Below are 18,998 nucleotides of genomic sequence, written 5' to 3' on the forward strand. Positions count from 1 at the left end.
TATTTGCTTTTTCTCCTAGGACAATTGGAAGTTAATGACTCAGTCGACCATCTAATAGTATACACCCTAGACATTGATATGCACCATTTTTAACATGAAAGTTATGTGCTTCAACTGCAAATGGCTATGAAGTATTGGCCGTCATCGTTGGGTTTTTGTGCACTATAGCACAGAGCTGATGTGACTCAGTAACTACCTGGTCAGATGCTGAAGAGCTTTTCAAAAGATACTCAAGCTCGCACCCACACACACCTACGCCATTGTGTGAATGCAAGATAAAAAAAATCAAATGCTGGAGCTATAGGCCTGCTTTTATATGCCTTTGTGATATAACAAGTCCCTGATGGATCTCTTCAATTAATAATGACTTCAATTGTTAAAATCTCAAAATTTGGGTTCAATGGTTTCTTAATTCCCATTTAAGTTTAAAATGAAAATGGGCAAATCCATTTAATACATTTATGGTTTGATTACAAAGACAACAAAACTTGGCACTTAGCTGCATAACTATAGGAACTCTGGATTGTCCCCAGGTGTTTGTCTTTGCTTCTCAAAAGGGTCTGTGGGTGTATGTGCATGTACCATTGTGTAATCTGGTACTTTGTCTCACTGCTTCAGATTGTCAGTCTTCCCTTATCACCTCCCTGACAGTGCCTTGCCTGCCTCTAGCTCCCTGTAAGGGCCCCTTCAGGGGTCCCTATGTCCTGTCAGAGTGCCACTGTGCCTGACTTTCATTAGCCAGCACCCCACAGGCTCTGTCACACAGCGTAAACACACCCCAGTGACACATAGCAAAATCAAGATTCTGCTACCCAGACTCACAGCAAAAGGCTATTTTGTCTTTGTGGCTGCCAGCACAAATAATGTTGTCAGAATAGCAGTATTTAAAAAAAACACACTATATTAGATATATGCTACATATATTGATACAATATATACAGTGAGAGTAAGTCCTTATTGACCAAACTGGATTACATGAACCGAGCTAGCGGTTTTTGAGTAGCACAGGGTTTTGAAAGTGGATAAAGAGAGAAAATGGATATGCAAGTGATGGTTGAGTGGTCACTAAAAATGTGGTTGAGCAGCTTCTTTTTCAGTTACACTCTCTTTCTCTGTCTATATATATTTCAAGGAATCTTCACACACTCAGTTGCATCTTTCTTTCTTTCCCTTGTTTTCACTCTCCTGTACTGCTGTCCATCTGTCTGTCCTCTTGTCTGATTCTTGGCTGGTTGGCTGCACTGTGTGTTTCCTTTGGGCCATGGTGGATGTGGTTTGTTCTATGGGGTTCATGTTGTGGGGGATGAGTAGGTTATGCATCCAGGAGGGCAATGCTTCAGCAGTTTCATGGAGTCACTATGTACTCCCACGATGAGCATCACACCACCACCCCCTACTGCTGGAGTGAGAGAGGTAAGGGGGCTTCGGCCACAATCACATCAACTGCTGTCCTGCTGACTAATATACGTTGGTTTCGTTCATCCGTCAGTCGGTATGTCAGTCCGTCCTGTGGCCCTGCTTCATTTAAAATATGCCTGGAAGTGCATGACCTTGTCCACAAGGTGTAAGAGCAGAGAAGTGCACAGTTTATGTTTTGCAGGATGCATAAATTTTGGCATACAGCACCCATCTGGAGTTTTTACACAAAATGTGCTCTCTGTGTACCGTTTGGATGAAAGTTCAATACTGCATGTTGCCTGGTTTTGAATAATTCAGAATGGCAGCAGTACAGAAATACTTTTATGATGGAGGTAAACAAAGTACACAGTGGAGGACCTGAATGGGTAGCACTCAAATAGAATTAAAGACGTTTTGGAATATGGTGCAACTGCCAGTGTGTACGTGTGTGCATTCTCATGTGTGTCTATCTGTAAAAGCGTGCGTGAGAATCTCGCCAGTCAAGTAAAAATCTGTTCATTCTGTGTGTGCGTGCAGGGGTGTGACATGAAGATATGTGTCTAGTTGTCCCTTCATAATCGTTAATTACTTTGTTTCTCACTGTATAACTATTTCTAAGAGGAATTTTCCTATTTATTCCAAGGTTTTAAATCACATACAATCTGCCGAAAAGCCATGTTTTGATGTTTAGAGTCCTCAGCGCTCCTTATTGCTATTTCTACTTACTGAATGCCTTTTTTTTTTTGACTAATTGTTCTCTCATACAACCATCTTTCTTCTTTATCCACCACATTGTCGTTCCTTTTGACCACTTTCACTCTACACTTCAACATCTTTCTCTTCCTTCTTTTCTCTCTTGTCCTTCCTTCTCACGGTACCGCTTCATGTCTCTCTCTCTTTGCATTGTGTCTGTCTGTGTCGTGCTCCTGTGTTCGGTGGCTGCTGTGTCAGAGAGTCGGGAAAACTCCTTCAGCCGTTCACGCAGTTCCAGTGTGTCCAGCATCGACCGGGATACCAAAGAAGCTATCACCACGCTGCAGTTTGGAGAGTCCTACGCACGCAAGAATGACACCCTGCCCACACCATGTTTGTGGGTGGGCACCAGCTTAGGTGTGGTCCTTGTCATCCCCATGTCTATTGCCACCGACCAGGAAGAGAGAATGGAGGAACCTGTTACGATTGGCCCAAGTGGTAGGTCCCAATAAGACTGGGTTGAAAAACAAAGCTGTCATTTACTTAACAGAGGTAGAATTTTAGATAGTTTGCTTATTTACAACCTATGTTTAGAGTGCTTCTTACATGGTTGTGGCACTGATGTCATGTTCAGAAATTTCAGCTATACTTTGGTAAGTAAAGTCATTTGAAAAATATTCACCGCCCCTTATGTTTTAGTTTTTCATACTAAACTGTACTAAACATAAAATAAGAAGAACATAAGCAAACCCAGAGTACAAAAAAAGTTTGGCCATGATTACTACATTTTTGAAGCAATAAGGTGATCATAAGTAATAGCAACTTAGCCTGTGGGAAAAGGTACAGTATTTGCCACCTGTGTTACTGCCTCCGGAAAATACCAATTTAAATTGCATCAGTCTGACAAGGGTTTCAAAGCTATTTCTCAAACTCTAGGATTCCACACAGTGAGAGACTATCTAAATATTACTTGTAGTAGTAGATAACCTTCTCAGAATTGGCTGGGCAAAATTAGTCAAAGAACATGATGACAACGTATTCAGGAAGTCAGAAAAGATCCAAAGAAAAAAATCCAAGTACCCACATGCCCTTCTTACCTCAATCAAGGTCAGTTTTCATGGCATCCCTGGGAGAGTGGTGAGTTAAAAACACTGCTATTCCAAAAGAATATTAAGATTGGTCTGAATTCAGCCACAACACACAAGTATAACCCTCATTTGCGAAAGTATTCTATGGATTGATGAGTCAAAATTTGAATTGTCGTGAGTTGAATATCTGTTGTAGTTTTTCCTATTTGGCATACGTAAAAAAGGACTTGAGACTACAGGGCTGTGTGGGCACACACAGGACCATGCAGATGTTGAATAGGTAAGATAAGGTGAATTACTAGTGGGCCACATAAAATCTAAAGACATTGGAGCACCGTTCCCCAAAAAGCAGAAAACATTAATAGTTCTGAAGTGGAGGCTGTATTGCAGGAAGTGAACAGCAAATAAGCTGTCAAAAGCATTTATAGAAGAAACATTCTTCTTAAGAATGGTTGGTGAATGAGGCTCAATTTACTAAGCATACAAGTAGCTCAGACTAGCTTAACAATGCTAAAAGTAAGGTTTTGAGTTTTTGGAGGTTTTGGCCTAATAAAGGTTTATATGATATACTTTTTTGAATTTATGTATTTGATAATCTTGCTTCAATAGGTTATAAGTGCAGTTATAATTTAAAGGTTTTTAGTTTTTTTTTTAATTTATTTAATCTAAGCTTAAGTTAGCTTTGTTTTATCCTTGATTTTATTTAAAGATTTGGAAAACAATCATTATAAAATCTATACAAAAAGAGAAGAAATCAGGAGGGGGTGGTTAATATTTTTTCACAGCACTATACAATTTTATTACGAATAGAGGTGAAAAAGAATAGAGTGACAAACAATAGAAAATCCACTGTACACCCAAAAAGGTAATTAATTAGTGTCAGCAACAATATCAAGGCAAAAAATGTACATCATAAATCTAAAGTTGGGGGAAAAAAGACATCATCCACACCATAAAATCCAAATATAATGTCAGTTTTATCTTCATTTTAATTGTACTAGTATTCTTAAACTATTCATCCATGACATAAAGCATAAAGCAACCCGTAAACCTATTCAACTGTATTACCTTTTCATTTCAGAGAAAGTGTTTTTTATTGAAATGTTCTTCTCTCCTGTGGCTTTGAAGCTGTGCTCATAGGTTTTATGCTCCACATGACAAATATAAAGCCTAATGTGGTTTTTCAGTGTTTGAATGTGCTTGTTGAAAACAGAATAGATGGACTGTTACCATAGGTTCTTTATTCCCTAGTTTAACCATACCATGAAATGTGCACAGGGAGACATGAAAAATTAATCCGCTCTAATCTGCTGGTCAAACTCAAAATATTGATTGATATTATCAGCACTAAGTAGCCCAACAACGTTTGTCAGACTGATCTCACCTGACAAAGGTTCAGTCCTGATTACAGTTTGCTGTAAAGGACCAAATCAATGCAGCTGGTGCTGTGGACTTTAAACATGCATTAATGAGCAGTCAAAATCAAATTGGTCGTATACCAAATTTGTATACAGGATAAATGAGCTGATGTGAAAATTATGAAATGAGGGATTAATCTAACATGGACAATGTTTCACTCCCTTTATCTCACACTGTCAGATGTGTTTATTTTAAATGTCATTTATGTCGTTATTAGTAATTTAACACTTACCTTTACCTATCGCTGCTTCAGTACTGTACGCTACTGCATCTTTATTTTTCCTATAGAGAGCCAGAGAGCCAGGAAATAAATGCTATGTCTCCACAAGTGTATTAAGTAGAAATAAAACCTATAGCGGGGAAACGAAGAAAAAGAATTACTTAGAAAAAAATAAGGGCAGGTCATTTCCTGAGGACTGTGTTAAAATGCATGGGGAGGTCAACTTTCCCCTGGTCTCACTAATACTGGCATCTAACACCTCATTTATTTTAATTAGACATGAATGTGTTGCCATGGAGAAGTTATTCTGTACTCTAGAGCAAGAATAGATTTTGTACCCCTGTTATGTTGCACTCTGACTGGACAAACTGAACCACTCAAACATGCATTCCATCTGAAGCAGAAGGCCTATGAAGAGAAAAGAGTCTCTTTCTCAGAGTAACATCCATTGAACAAGAACATCAATTGATCAAAAACCCCAAAAGCCTTTGCAACTAGAGGTGCAAAGGTTCTTTGCACCTCTAGTTGTTGTCAGAGTAAACCTAGAAGAAGAAGGCTTAATACTGGATAGTCAGAGATCAGTTTCAAGGACAAACAGTAAATACTCAAAGGATTCCTGTGGATTTTCTGTGGGGAGTAGATAGTGTCTTATGCAGTAAATGTTGTCTTTGCTGAAAATGTCAGAAAACTATAGCATATGTGTTAAATGAGTTGTTTGTACCCAACAGTAGAACATAGTCATACTAGCTAATTAACCACTGTGCCTGTGTGTTACGCTTGGATGTACTGCTCCACAAAGGTTTGCACCTTTTTGCCTTGGGCCACTAGTGTGCTGTACTGTAGCTTTGGAAATCTGACTTTTCTACTGCATGCTTTGCCTGTTTAACTGTACTGACTTTTTTTTGAAACACCCCTAGGAGCGGTTCTGATGCTGAAGGGCTCAGTGTTGCACTTTGGCTTCTTAGACTGCATGGGAGCACTAATACAGAGCCCCTATGAAGTTTGGCGGGATCTCAATGCCCCTGAGGACCCTGACCGACCGCGGCGACGCAAGCTGGTCCACTTTTCACCCTTCTCCTCCCAGGATGCCTGTGGAGAGGGACATCTGGCTGTGTTGTGCTCCGAGAGACAGGCCAAAGTATTCCTGATGCCCTCACAGTTGTGCCTCTTTGTCCACAACATCACTGAGTCATCCTTTGTGCTCCGAGCCGATGTGGTACCTGTGTATAACAGTGTGTGCCTGGCCTGTTTTTGTGCCAATGGACACATTATGACACTAAGGTATATAGACAAGCTTTGCATGTCTTACTCTTGTCTGTCTTTTTAGATGTATGTTTTATGTCTGTGTACAGACTTGAAACTATAAGGGGTTTGATGTTGGTTGTTGTTACTGCTCTTTCTCATGTGTAACTTCTCTTTAATTCCTTGTCTAGTTTGCCTAGTCTAAGACCTCTGATGGATGTCAATTACATGCCTCTGACCGACATGCGCATTGCAAGAACCTTTTGCTTTGCCAATGGAGGACAGGCATTATATCTTAGTTCTCCGACAGAGATCCAGAGAATTACATACAGTCAGGAGATGTGTGACAACCTGCAGGTCGGCACTGTTTTGTAGACACTGAAGTTTATATGTCACACTTGTTATATGTGGTCTGAACTTGACTGGTTGAATATGTTGATATATTTTTTTGTGCATGTTGTCATATACATAAGCACAGGTCTTAAGAGTCACCACTGTCCTCAGGTTTATGCAGATAAATTTGAGGACATGTTACCGTGATGTTGCCATAGTGCCACCTAGAGGCAAACAGTGGTAACTTAGCTTATAGTCCCTTTCTCACCAGACACAAAAAAATACATCTTCAATAAGACAGAAATTATCATAAAATTAGAAGGATGAATACTATGGCACTACTATGGCAAAATGGTGATTAAAGGAAAAGAAAGTATGCCATTATGACCCCACCCTACATAACTGATGACCAATAAAAAGATGAACACATAATTGCAACACCTCCCTGGTACAAAATCAAAAATATTTGTTTAATAAAACTGTATTGATTGCTAATTTTTAATTTTCATTTATTTCAGGAAATGCTGGGAGAACTATTTACACCAATAGAAACTCCTGAAGCTCAGAATAGAGGATTTCTCAAGGGCTTCTTTGGAGGAAATTCCCATAACTTTGACAGGGAGGAGCTCTGTACGTTTTTTGTCTTTGTCTACAGTACTTCAATTTTAGCGGGTGATATTGCCTAAAAGATACATGACATTAATTAATAAAGTCATAAGTGGTTCAAATCCACCAATGTGAACTGTACAGTCAGCAAAAGATTATTGTAAAAACATACCATAGCCATACTATTAGCCATAACCAATTTGTGCTTTATTTCTTTATCTTTGTCATTTTCTGTCTTTCTGTTCTCTTCTAATCTGTTGTTCTTTACCTGATCAACAGTCGGTGAGGCAGCAGCTGGGAAGGCTTCGCGTAGTTTGGCCCAGCATATCCCTGGACAGGCGGGGATGGAGGGCATGAAGGTGGCAGCTAGTGGGGCAGTGGGTGAGCTGGCTCGGGCACGCATTGCTCTGGATGAGAGAGGGCAGAGACTTGGGGAGCTGGAGGATCGAACTGCCGTCATGATGACCAGTGCAGAAACCTTCTCCAAACATGCTCATGAGGTAAAAAAAATAAATAAATAAATAAAAATATACTACAATAGTAATGAAAATTTTTGGAACGTGATTTAATTTAAACATTATTATCGTAATATAAAGCTGATACTGAAAAATGCATAACTGATTATTTTTGTCAAGATTAGCTTTAAACAGGATGTAACATACTCCAAACAAGTTTAATTGTTTCCCTTATTGAGTGATTTGCTTAATTTCATAATGAAAATAATAAACATTAAAAATATAATGTATATTGACGTCAGTAATTACCAACTTGTTGTGATTGTTGTTCAATGAAAACTTGTTCCTTACCATCGACAGTTTCTGATTTTGTCATTTTGTAGCTGATGTTAAAGTGCAAGGACAAGAAGTGGTACCAGTTCTAATAGCAGGAGGCTGAGGCTGCTTTTGGACTGCTTGGAACTTTACGCTGGGACAGGATTTTTGTCTCTACAAATGAGAGCAACTAAAGAAGAGAGTCGAGTGACTTTGTCTTTATGGCTTCTGCAGTGGCTATATGTTCGACACTGTCACATTACTGAATGACAAGGACGGGTTTACTTCCTTGTCTAGACGTGCAGTAATAAGAATGATGATGAAGAAAGATGATGGCAGCATTTAAAAGAGTGGGATGGAAGGAAGTGTGAACTGTGAATGTGTGCCTATCTGCGTGCGTGTTTGTGAGTGTGTGTGTGTGTGTGGGGGGGTGGGAGTGTGCGTGGTTGGGTTTTCTGGACCTCACTGTGTAGATACCTTAAAGTAAAAAATACCAACAAGAAATGCATGAAATAAAAATGGATGACTATTAAAAATTATCCAACTGCCATATTAAAAAGCAGCATGCTACTTTAACAGGAGATACAAATATAAAAAGTTTTATTTAATGATGTAATCCAACAACAGAAACTATGAAAAACTTTATATTTTTTGAAATATTGACAAAAATATATATATAAAAAGGGAAATGTATACCTGCATTGCTATTAAGCCAAAAGTTTTGTTCCTTTCCCTCTTTTTTTCTTCTTTGTTTTTTCTTAGTTGCATCAAATATTACTTGATACAATATTAATGCAGATAGCTTTCTCTATATAAACTATAATGCTCAAACTTTATTAAAAACTACTCTGGGCTGCACAGTGCAAACACAAAACACTAGTATTTACAGTTAACTGCACAGTCTATTAACACAAATTTATTTTCACCTTTTGGCTGCTGCTACTTAAAAAAGTGTTAAATGATGATGAGGAAGATCTAATGCCCCAACTATAATTGTATGAAAACAGAGAATAAATTGGTGTGAGATGTATGCAAAGTCTAAAAGTGTTAAATGCGTATTTTGGACACAATGTGATTTTATCTATAGTATAAAACTATATATTCATGTGCCATAAAGCAAGATGGATAAATCCACCTAGTTAAGCAAACTAACAAAGACCTAATGCATAGTCAGTAGTCGTCAAGTGTCCTGATGGTAACAGGTGAGAAAAACTACTTGGAGTTAATAGAGGGCATTTATGAAAATCAAATAAGTATGTTTTATTATGAAAAAAAATATTTATGTCAGGGTGTTCTTTATTTTGTTCTCACCATTTGAGTCTATAGCTGCCTTTGTCAGATGTTCAAGTTTAGTGAACAAGCTTGGATCGTGTGTGTAAGTGAGGGAAAGAGTGCTACAAATGCTAAATGGGGCTCTTTTCTCTACCAAAGCAATTACAAAGGAATGACACCCTCCCTCCTTTAAAAAGATGTGATTTGTGTGTTTCCAGCGTTAAACCGGAGCGGTCTTCTTTTCATAATCACAAAGGATACTTTAAATGGTTGTCACTGTCTTAGTGATGGGAATACAAATAGAAATTGGAATCACATCCATTAAAACACTTGTGAGTTGATAATCAGTAAAAGTTTCAGGAGAAGTAACAGTAATGTTTTTCAGTGATGTTCAGATATTGAGTCAGTGAAGAAACATATGTATATGTGTAAAACAGTTTCAACAGAGGGCAAATATGTTTAATATTTATTTTTCGTTTAATATTGTTCTTGATGACTATGACGTCCTCTTTTCGCAGTCGTATATTTGATGGTGATGGCCTCTCAAATGAAGGCTCTTGTATGTTAAAAACAACAAATGTTTCATGATACATGGTTGTGTATCATATTGTGATTGTGTTGTACATGTCAGTGGGTAGCCACACGACACAGGCGAACAGCTTAACTGAGGAGGATATTTTGTAATTGTGTATTTGTCTGTATTTTGAATTGATCTGAAAAACTAAAAAGGATTATTGATATTCATCTCTCACACATCAGGCTCTCATGCACACATGTGCTGACACATGTAAAGCATTGCGCCTTGATAATTTTGATGTCACTCCCACATAAATATGCACAGCGAAACACAAATTCAAGTCACCTGAATCCCAGATGCAGAGATGCATTGATTTTATGGATTACGCGTGATTTGATTACATGTGATAAACATGACAAAAACTCCATTTATATCTCTGTACTGTCAATGAGATTTGTGTTCAGTGCAGTTCTGTCATTGGCAGAGAAAAACACACCTAGGCTACAAAAACATAACAAGAAAAAAAAAAAAAAATCTGACTTCTAATGACAGGGTGTTTTGTTAGTATGTTTTTGGTTTTTATATTAACTGTACAGTTCAATCTTGGGTGAAAGGTAAAACAAAAAACAAAAGATTAAGACATTCTTGGGATATTTTTCTCTGTATATGTTGTACCTGTTACTGCTGGTACTGTATCTGGTATTCTGACTCTGTCTAAATCACTGGAACTCTGTAGTTCTTCACATTGTAGTATCCTGAAAAGGCATTTCTCTGGTTTTCTCAATGATGGCAGCAAAGTTTGTCTTATTTAAATGGATTCTACCACTTTTTGTTCTTCTTGATATTATACTAGTGTAATAGATAATTACTTGACAAAAAAGAACAGAAGATATGTTGATGCAAAAGCAAACTGAAATAAACATTGATTGATGTACACATTTGGGAGTTTAGTTTCACTGGTCACTAATCAAAAATATATGCATTCACAAAAGTGAAACATAATGTGCGGGGGCTTCTTCTTTATGTACCTCTACATCAGTAACCTTGCAATCCAGTGTCAAAAAGCTGAAGCTTTTTTTACATAAAGCAAGTTTGAAAGTGCAGTATATTTTAACTGTTATCATTACTAGTGTAAATTGTAATATTAGCCTTTCAGTGTTGTATGCTACGAATACTACCCCCACCATCAAGAAAGCTTGTAATATAGTAAGAAGGGGAATGTTGTGACAGTCTTCCCAAATTTACATTAATGAAGATATGCATACGTTTCCAAATTCCAGACTGTAACCACTGAATAAACCTCGAATAAATAAGCCAAATCTTCAATCCCAATCAATTCCCGAGGCATCAGCATCAAATTCACCAGGACATGTCTTCCAACAATTCCGGATTTCCATGCTTTTTCCTGATTTTCCTTCCGAGTCCCTGGTTCATTAAGCCAATCAAATCCAGGTTTGGTGGAGCGGCGGCCAATCAGATCGCTGCATGCGCGTTTTTTTTCTTTCTTTTTTTTTCCCACTCCCTATTCATTAAGCGGGCAGCTTCCCGAACTGTAGGAGAATTTGGATGTAGCTCACGGAGGCTCAGTGAGCATTGAAATAACAAAATGGTACTTTATGTGAGTTAGGTAGAAGTGACTAGTTGTGCCACCGTTAAACAGTGTTATTACCAATGGGAAAAGCACAAACTAACGTGGTTGGACTTTGGACATTTTTAAAGCAACAATGGCAAATTTGGTAGTGGGCCTGTAAGGGAAGAAGAGTAACAACTGTACGGGTGAAGGAAAGTCGCTGGACGGTCATGGCTCCTCGGTTATTTTCCTGTCTGTCACTGCTCTGCTGTCTGAATGTGTTCCGACATGAAGTCCCCGGGGCTCAGGCGGGCTCAGTACCCAGTGCTGCACAGACTTTAGTGTGGGGACCTGGACTGGAGACGAACATTGTCCTTCCAGCTCGATATTTCTACATTCAGGCAGTGGACAACTCGGGGAAAAAGTAAGTAACGTTATCATAGCCGCTTTTGGCAAAGTTTGGCAAAGCTGCTAATTAATTTAATCAACGGATGTACACATCCCACCAAAATTCCAAGTCTGCTTTTCCCATCAAGAAATCAAATGCACTTCTCAAATATAATGTACGGAGTAAAGTACAAAACAGCAGTACTAGTTTTTCTTAAGTCCTTAAGACTGTATGAGTACAAACAAAGGACCGTCGTAAAGCACCAGCTACACTGGTGTAGCGTAAAAGTTGAAATGTTAAAATAGTCAATAATAATAGAGCAAACAAAAGTGGAGAAAGCTCAGACCCTTTTTACATGTTAACAAAAAGCTCTGCTGTGCATGTTTACTTCGCTCAACACACCGCTTTGGGTTTGAGGATAGATACAGTTCTCAGGTCAATTCATGACAACTGCATAAAGAAAATTATTGAAATCTACAATCTGGTACAGACACAGCATTCCCAATACAAAGAATAGTTATTTATTTATTTTTAGATTAAAATAACTCATTTTGTGTTACCCCTATATGTATTATGTATCACGGTATGACACACGTGTGCCAGCATGCCAGTATTTTTCTTCTCCATATTCTGTCCTTTCAGTTTAACACAATCCCCTGGTGAGAAGAGCTTTGAAGTGAAGATTGTGTCTCCAGTGGAGCAGTTCACCAGGATTTGGATCCAGGTCCTGGATCGTCAAGATGGCTCATTCCTGGTTCGCTACAGAATGTATGCCACTTACACAGACCTTCACATCCATGTTCTGCTCAGGAACAAGCATGTTGCAAAGTCACCTTTTATTCTCAAAGGTAGATCACGGGGCAGGATGCCTACTAGTTAGATTTAATAATGAGATTTTCACTTTTCTGGATCTGGGTACTGATGATTTCTTGACAAAGATATTCATTAAATTTTTGCATTTGTTTCGTCGACAGGCCCCGTCCGCCATGAGGGCTGTGACTGTCCCCAGCCCAGTGGTTCTGTATGGGAGGCTCACATGCACTGTCCTCAGTCCTTCCCTCAGATAGACAGGGACTTATCCCTATTCCCTAGTGTCGACCCAGATCGTATTGCTCATGAGATTCCACAACGCTTTGGACAGCGGCAGAGTCTCTGCCATTATACAATCAAAGATAACAAGGTACATCAAATCCATTACCTTGCAAACAAGATAGACAACACATGCAGTAAAAAAAAAAAATTATTGAAATATTTGTCACTGTAAGTGTCTCAAAATGCGGATGCATTATGTCAAGATTGGAATTGACAGTGAGGTGCCCTGAAAAAATCATAATCTCCCTGAATAGTCAATGGGCTCGTCTGGAAAGCCAGACACTATAGGAGCAGTGCAGCCAGGTGTTCAAATATACAGTCTGTGGACACAACTGTAGTTGTCCAATTTAGTGCAATAGATTTAAAAAAAACTCCATTTACACAGCGTTTGTATTACTTGGAAACATCCAGTAATTTTGTCAGTTGCCAATTTATATCCATTGAGTTCCATTGTAATTTTAATATTAGTTTTGTCACCTTGCATGACAACTTCAAATGCAAAACCTTGTTCCACAAACTTAAGTTGTTTGAGTTGTTATTGTTATTAATTGTTAGCTCTTGTTATGTTTTTAGTTTGATACTGTAGTTTTTTATTTTCCTTCTCTAGGTCTATGTAAAAACATTTGGGGAACATGTAGGTTTTAGAATCTTTATGGATGCCATCCTCCTGTCATTCACTAGGAAGGTAACCTCTTTTTAATATACTGGTGTAACACTTATGTATTTTAACTTGTATAATCTTTACACAGCTTTTACAACAAGTATTAGTCATCACTTTCCTAATTGTGTGACAGTATTTTCTTCTACCTAATTAAGACCATTGTCCATTTTCCCTCTCTGTGGCATTCTGTGAAAAGGTCAAACTCCCTGATATGGAGTTTTTTGTTAACCTGGGTGACTGGCCATTGGAGAAGAGGAAACCCACTGAGAAGATTCATCCGATCTTTTCCTGGTGTGGTTCCAACAATACCAGAGATATTGTCATGCCCACTTATGACCTGACAGAGTCTGTACTTGAGACCATGGGAAGGCAAGTTTCTTTATCTAAAACACCATAACTTCACCATTTCATTCATTCTCATTCAGTGAAATTCTGATGAGTTGTTGCTGCTGCTGCTGCAAAAAAAAAAAATCTCTCCCTCCATCTCTATAATTACAGTAAGCTGAAACATAGTTGATCACCCTTAAAATTATACTCTACTCTGGCTGAGGCTGGAAGGATGGATCCAAAAGGAGCTTGCTCCTACATGGAACAATGGCACTGTAGTCAGCTTTGGTTGATGACAGTTATAGTGGATTCTAATAGTAACTCAACGTCATGACTTTAAAAAAAGACAATAAATATTTCAGCATCAGTAAAGTGGTTGTTGCTTCCCACGATAACAAACTATTTCTTCTTATAGCACTTTGTTTTCAACATCTTCTCCCTGACTTGGCTCTTCTACTTGCTTTGTCACTTATAAGTTGCTTTGGATAAAAGCATCTATGTGTACCTAGGTGTAAAGTTAAATATAGCTGTTACGATTTGAGATGGCTGACAGTTTAATTGTCATAGACATTTCAAATTGTGCCCTGCTTTCTTTAGCTGATGGCATAAGCAGGGGATGAGCAGCTCTGTGCATATAACCTGTGTCTTGACACTGTCACAGCACTGACAGAAAAATGGGACTGAAATTAAACCAGACAGGATGCTCATTATTTCTCATCTCTCCTCTCTTTTTTTGTATAAATTTTTACTTTATCCAAAATGAAATGATTTGTGTAAAGCCTGCAAGTAGATTGCAAGATTGAGCCTTTTAAATGCAAATGTTGATCTCTGCATTACAAACTGTTTTATTTACAGTCATAACGAAGCAGTCGATGAAGGTTTTTTTTCCTTCATAAACACAAAGCAATGTTTGTTCATCAAGCTAAAAAATAAAAACTTCATTTATAAGTGCTGGGGTTAATCTGACAGTATGAGGTCAGCCATTTACATGGGTAAAGTGAATGCAATTTACAATAGGCCTTTTCATTATGCAGCTGCAACCTGAACCCTGTGTCCCAGGATCTGCTTCTGTTTTGACTGTGTTCTGCCCTAAGGGGGTAGCACTAAATAATGTTCAAACTACTTGCACAGGGAAGGGGAAGATGCTTGTAGAGCTGTTGCCTATTCAGTGAATTGTCCCCCTGTGTTGCACAGAGTCAGCCTGGATATGATGTCAGTTCAGGCAAACACAGGGCCACCATGGTCAGAGAAGAATGACACAGCCTTCTGGAGGGGAAGGGACAGTCGTCAAGAACGACTGGATCTGGTCAAGTTGTCGAGGGCTCACCCCCATATCATCGATGCTGCTTTTACCAACTTCTTTTTCTTCAAACATGATGAGAACCTGTATGGGCCTCTGGTCAAACATGTCTCTTTTTTTGACTTTTTCAAGGTAAGTTCCCCTTTCAAATTTTCCATTAAGGGATATTTAGATTATAACCTTTTAAAATAAATTATTCAGTAACTAATGTTTAAACATTTGCCAGTTCTATCACACGTAATAAGAATTAGTACTTATCTTTGCAGCTTTGAGCTGATTGTTTCTTAGTCATAAGAAAGCATTTCCAGCAGATACCCTCAGACAAGCTGAGTGTACCGAATATACGCAAAGCTACATAAGACTACATGGGGTGACTACTGAGGAATGTGAAGCATATAACAGGCTAAAGGCTCAAACTGTTTTCTCTTGACATGATGCATTACAATAATGCTCCAAGGCCTTGGAATACTGGTTCCCAGAAAACTCTTCCAGTGGGATACGCATGTTCCTTAGCTTTGTGTCTGCTGAAGAATATAAACTGTTGAATTTATCTCTATGTAAGATATAATGTTCATACGAGTGTATTTTAAATTCACATTTTACATGTATTTAATTTGTTAAAAATGCTTGGCTTTTAGGACTAACACTCATTATGAAAAAGTCTGTTCATTCGTATTTCTTTTCCTTGACCATCATCAGTATAAGTACCAAATAAACGTTGACGGCACTGTGGCAGCGTATCGACTGCCTTACCTGCTGGCAGGAGACAGTGTGGTCTTAAAGCAGGATTCTGCCTACTATGAGCACTTCTACAATGAGCTACGACCGTGGGAGCACTACATTCCAGTAAGAGCTGACCTTGGAGACCTGCTGGAGAAGGTTCAGTGGGCTCGTGACCATGATGAAGAGGTTATGATGATGATGATGTGGAAATTTTACATTACACACAATATAGTGGAACATATGTAAATTTTTACTGGCTTCTTTAAGAGTAAACAGATATAACGTTGGAGTATGGAGTAAATATTTTACTTAAAAAGAAAATAATTAAAAGCTGCTATAATTCTTGCTATGTTTCAGGCCAAAAAAATTGCACTGGCAGGTCAGCAGTTTGCCCGCAATCATCTTATGGGAGACAACATATTTTGCTATTACTACAAACTTTTCCAGGTAATATTTTTTACAGTTGCAGCATAATATTTGGAATATTAAAAAAGTCAAGGTGCAACTAAAGTTAGCATCAACAGTACTGGAATGAAGTACAACCCCAATTCCAAAGAAGTTGGGAACATGTGAAAATGTAAATAAAAACAGAATGCAATGATTTGCATCAACCAATATTACCAGACAACATACCAGATGTTGGAACTGAGATATTTTACTATTTCATTGAAAATATTAACTCCTTTTGAATTTGATGGCAGCAACACATCTCAAAAAGAAGAGGGGCAACAAAATCACAAACAAATGAAGCAGCATTTGACAAATAATTAGGTTAAATGGCAACAGGTCAGTGACATGAGTGGCTATAAAAGATGCATTTCAGAGAGGCAGAGCCTTTCGATTGTAAAGATGGGCAGAGGTTCACCAATCTTTGATAAACTGTGCCACAAAATTGTGGAACAATTTTGAAGATCTCAGTATCTACAGTATATAATATCATCAAAAGATTCAGAGAATCAGGAGGAATCTCTGTGCACAAGGGACAAGTCCAAACATCAAGACTAGATGTGTGTTATCTTTGGGCCCTCAGGCAGCACTGTATTAAATAGGCATCATTCTCTACTGGACATCACTGCATGGGCTCAGGAACACTTCCAGAAATTACTGTCTGTAAACACACTTCACTGTGCAATCCACAAATGTAAGTTAAAGCTGTATAATGCAAAGAAGCTATTTGTGAACACGGTCCAGAAACACTGCAATGTTCACTGGGCCACAGCTCCTTTAAAATGGTCTGAGGCAAAATGGAAAACTGCTCTGTGATCACATGCATCAAAATTTAAAATTGTTTTTGGAAATCATGGACACTTTATCCTCCAGACTAAAGAGCAGAGGGACCATCCAGCTTGTTATCTGCGTACAGTTCAAAAGTCTGCATCTCTGACGGTATGGGGGTGCATTAATGCCTGCGGTGTGGGCAGCTAACACGTCTGGAAAGGCAGCATCGAAGTACAAAGTAAAGTAAAGTTTAGGAGCAACATAAGCTCCTGTCTAGACAACATCTCTTTCAGTGAAGACCTTGTATATGTAAGCAAGACAGTGCTAAACCACATACTGCATCCATCACAACAGCATGGCTTCACAGAAGAAGTATTCCGGATGTGAACTGGTCTGCCTGCAGTCCAGACCTTTCACAGATAGAAAAAAAAGAAATCCAACAACAAAGACCCAGCACTGTTGAGCAGACAAAATCCTGCATCAGACAAGAATGGGACAACATTCTTCTCCTAAACTAAAACTGCTCTTCTCATTTCCCAGACTTTTACGGACAGTAGTTAAAAGAAGAGATGATGCTACACAATGCTAAACATCCCCCTCTTCCAACTTTTTTTGAGATGTGTTGCTGCCATTAAATTCAAAATGAGCTAATATTTTCCATGAAATTCTAAAATTTCTCAATTTCAACATTTGATATGTTGTTTATGTTCTATTGTGAAAAAATATGGGTTGATGAGATTTGCAAATCATTGCTTTGTTTTTATTCACCTTTTACACTTATTCCCAACTTTTTGGAATTGGGGTTGTATTTCCCAACTACCTAATGAGACAGTCACACTGGTCTGGCCCAGTCTACTTAATCGGTACTGTATTATTCGTTATTGTGGATAAAATGTTTTCACATTCTTTAGAAATGTGTTTTCACAGCATAGTTGTCAGGATGCACTACCTGGCTGTCATTTCTCTCTCTTTCTATATGTCCACTGTTGCAGAAGTATGCCAAACTTCAGGTCACTGAGCCCACTGTTCGTAAAGGCATGGAGCTTGTAGAGCAGCCCACTGATGACCTGTTTCCATGTTCCTGCCAGAGGACAAGGGTAAGGATCACCAAAACGTTTCCCTTGCATCAAAGAAACTTTTCACCTCACCTTGGATTACGAGGATACACCAGTAACCAGGAGAACAGCAGCAGAGTCTAGACCACTGATGTCAAAAGCTGTTGTTTGCGGTTGAGATGAACATCCATGAATAATCCAACAGGTTAAACGATGTCCATTAAACTGTTCAGTGCAAATTTAGTACAACTTGAGCATCCTTGCTGATTAAGTACATGCTCCACGTTATTTACCAGATGATATAAACATCAGTGTAGCAAAAAGGTCAGGAAGACATATTCAACTTCAATTCCTCTAATCTACAATGATGTGTTTTTAATTAAATGCACACGTTTTTTTAGACTGTTTACTCATTCAGTTACTGTTTACTTGGCTAGTAAACAAGTTGAAATTATCAATCTGTTCCAATACAATTGCACATAAATAAATGCCATTATCTGGCTTGGTAAAGTTGGTTCTGTGAACAATTTGTGTACATTTTTCTTTTAAGCACAGTATGTTACACGTCTGGAAGCAGCTAAACGAAATTGAACCTACAGTTGTTTTATTGTTTATACATGAGATCTGTAAGGTGGTACCAATGGTTATACTGCCTTATTTTTAGTTTTAAACAAAAACAACATACCACTCTATGGAGTGCGTCTCCCTCTGCTGGGTGAAAGGTTTCACTACATCTGAAAGACTAATAATATTGCAATGATAGAGAATTTGTTTTGAAAGCTGGAATATTTTTTACTCATAGCACTACGTCTCATCTTAACACAAATCTTTTGTTTGTTTTTCAGGCAAACGATGAACTTTGATTGGTCTGTCATGCACATACAGAGCCATCCTTCATACTGTATCAATATCCCATGTTTAAAATAAATCTATTTCTTTTTGTATGTGAATGATTTTTTTGTATAACACTCTCACACGAACTGTAAAAGCTAAATATACACTACTCATAAAAAAGTTACGGATATTCGACTTATGGTTGAAATGTATGTAAAATGTTAATGGAGATGGGAATGGGCTGTTAGGGGTAAGTCTTGCCCAGAGACACT

At 38.3% G+C, this 18,998-nt stretch overlaps 2 protein-coding genes across 14 annotated transcripts in view; both read left to right on the top strand.

The window, feature by feature from the left end:
* stxbp5l (syntaxin binding protein 5L) overlaps positions 1-10,496 on the top strand; it is a 107,722-nt gene extending 97,226 nt beyond the window's left edge. For 7 of the 12 annotated variants that reach the window (XM_067516082.1, XM_067516083.1, XM_067516086.1 and 4 more), the window contains 7 exons: positions 1,312-1,413; positions 2,350-2,589; positions 5,736-6,099; positions 6,252-6,417; positions 6,912-7,023; positions 7,279-7,499; positions 7,838-10,496. In XM_067516082.1, coding sequence (XP_067372183.1) covers positions 1,312-1,413; positions 2,350-2,589; positions 5,736-6,099; positions 6,252-6,417; positions 6,912-7,023; positions 7,279-7,499; positions 7,838-7,879 — 1,247 coding nt within the window. In that variant the 3' untranslated portion in view covers positions 7,880-10,496. The remainder of the gene's footprint in view (positions 1-1,311; positions 1,414-2,349; positions 2,590-5,735; positions 6,100-6,251; positions 6,418-6,911; positions 7,024-7,278; positions 7,500-7,837) is intronic. The other 5 variants (XM_067516085.1, XM_067516090.1, XM_067516093.1 and 2 more) reach the window with 1 other exon arrangement.
* Positions 10,497-11,085: 589 nt separating this feature from the next.
* Positions 11,086-18,836, top strand: poglut2 (protein O-glucosyltransferase 2). Of its 2 annotated transcripts, none has more exons than XM_067516821.1 (10): positions 11,086-11,552; positions 12,159-12,364; positions 12,491-12,696; positions 13,216-13,293; positions 13,466-13,638; positions 14,791-15,028; positions 15,596-15,805; positions 15,977-16,066; positions 17,830-17,934; positions 18,738-18,836. In XM_067516821.1, the coding sequence occupies exons 1-10, from the start codon at positions 11,359-11,361 to the stop codon at positions 18,753-18,755; spliced, it is 1,518 nt and encodes a 505-aa protein (XP_067372922.1). In that variant the 5' UTR covers positions 11,086-11,358; the 3' UTR covers positions 18,756-18,836. The 2 variants fall into 2 exon arrangements, with proteins under 2 accessions (XP_067372922.1, XP_067372923.1); XM_067516822.1 differs by having other exon boundaries at positions 15,596-15,742.
* Positions 18,837-18,998: the final 162 nt, after the last annotated feature.

Source organism: Channa argus, chromosome 9 (assembly GCF_033026475.1).
Source record: "Channa argus isolate prfri chromosome 9, Channa argus male v1.0, whole genome shotgun sequence".
In the NCBI taxonomy this organism is placed as follows: Eukaryota; Metazoa; Chordata; class Actinopteri; order Anabantiformes; family Channidae; genus Channa; species Channa argus.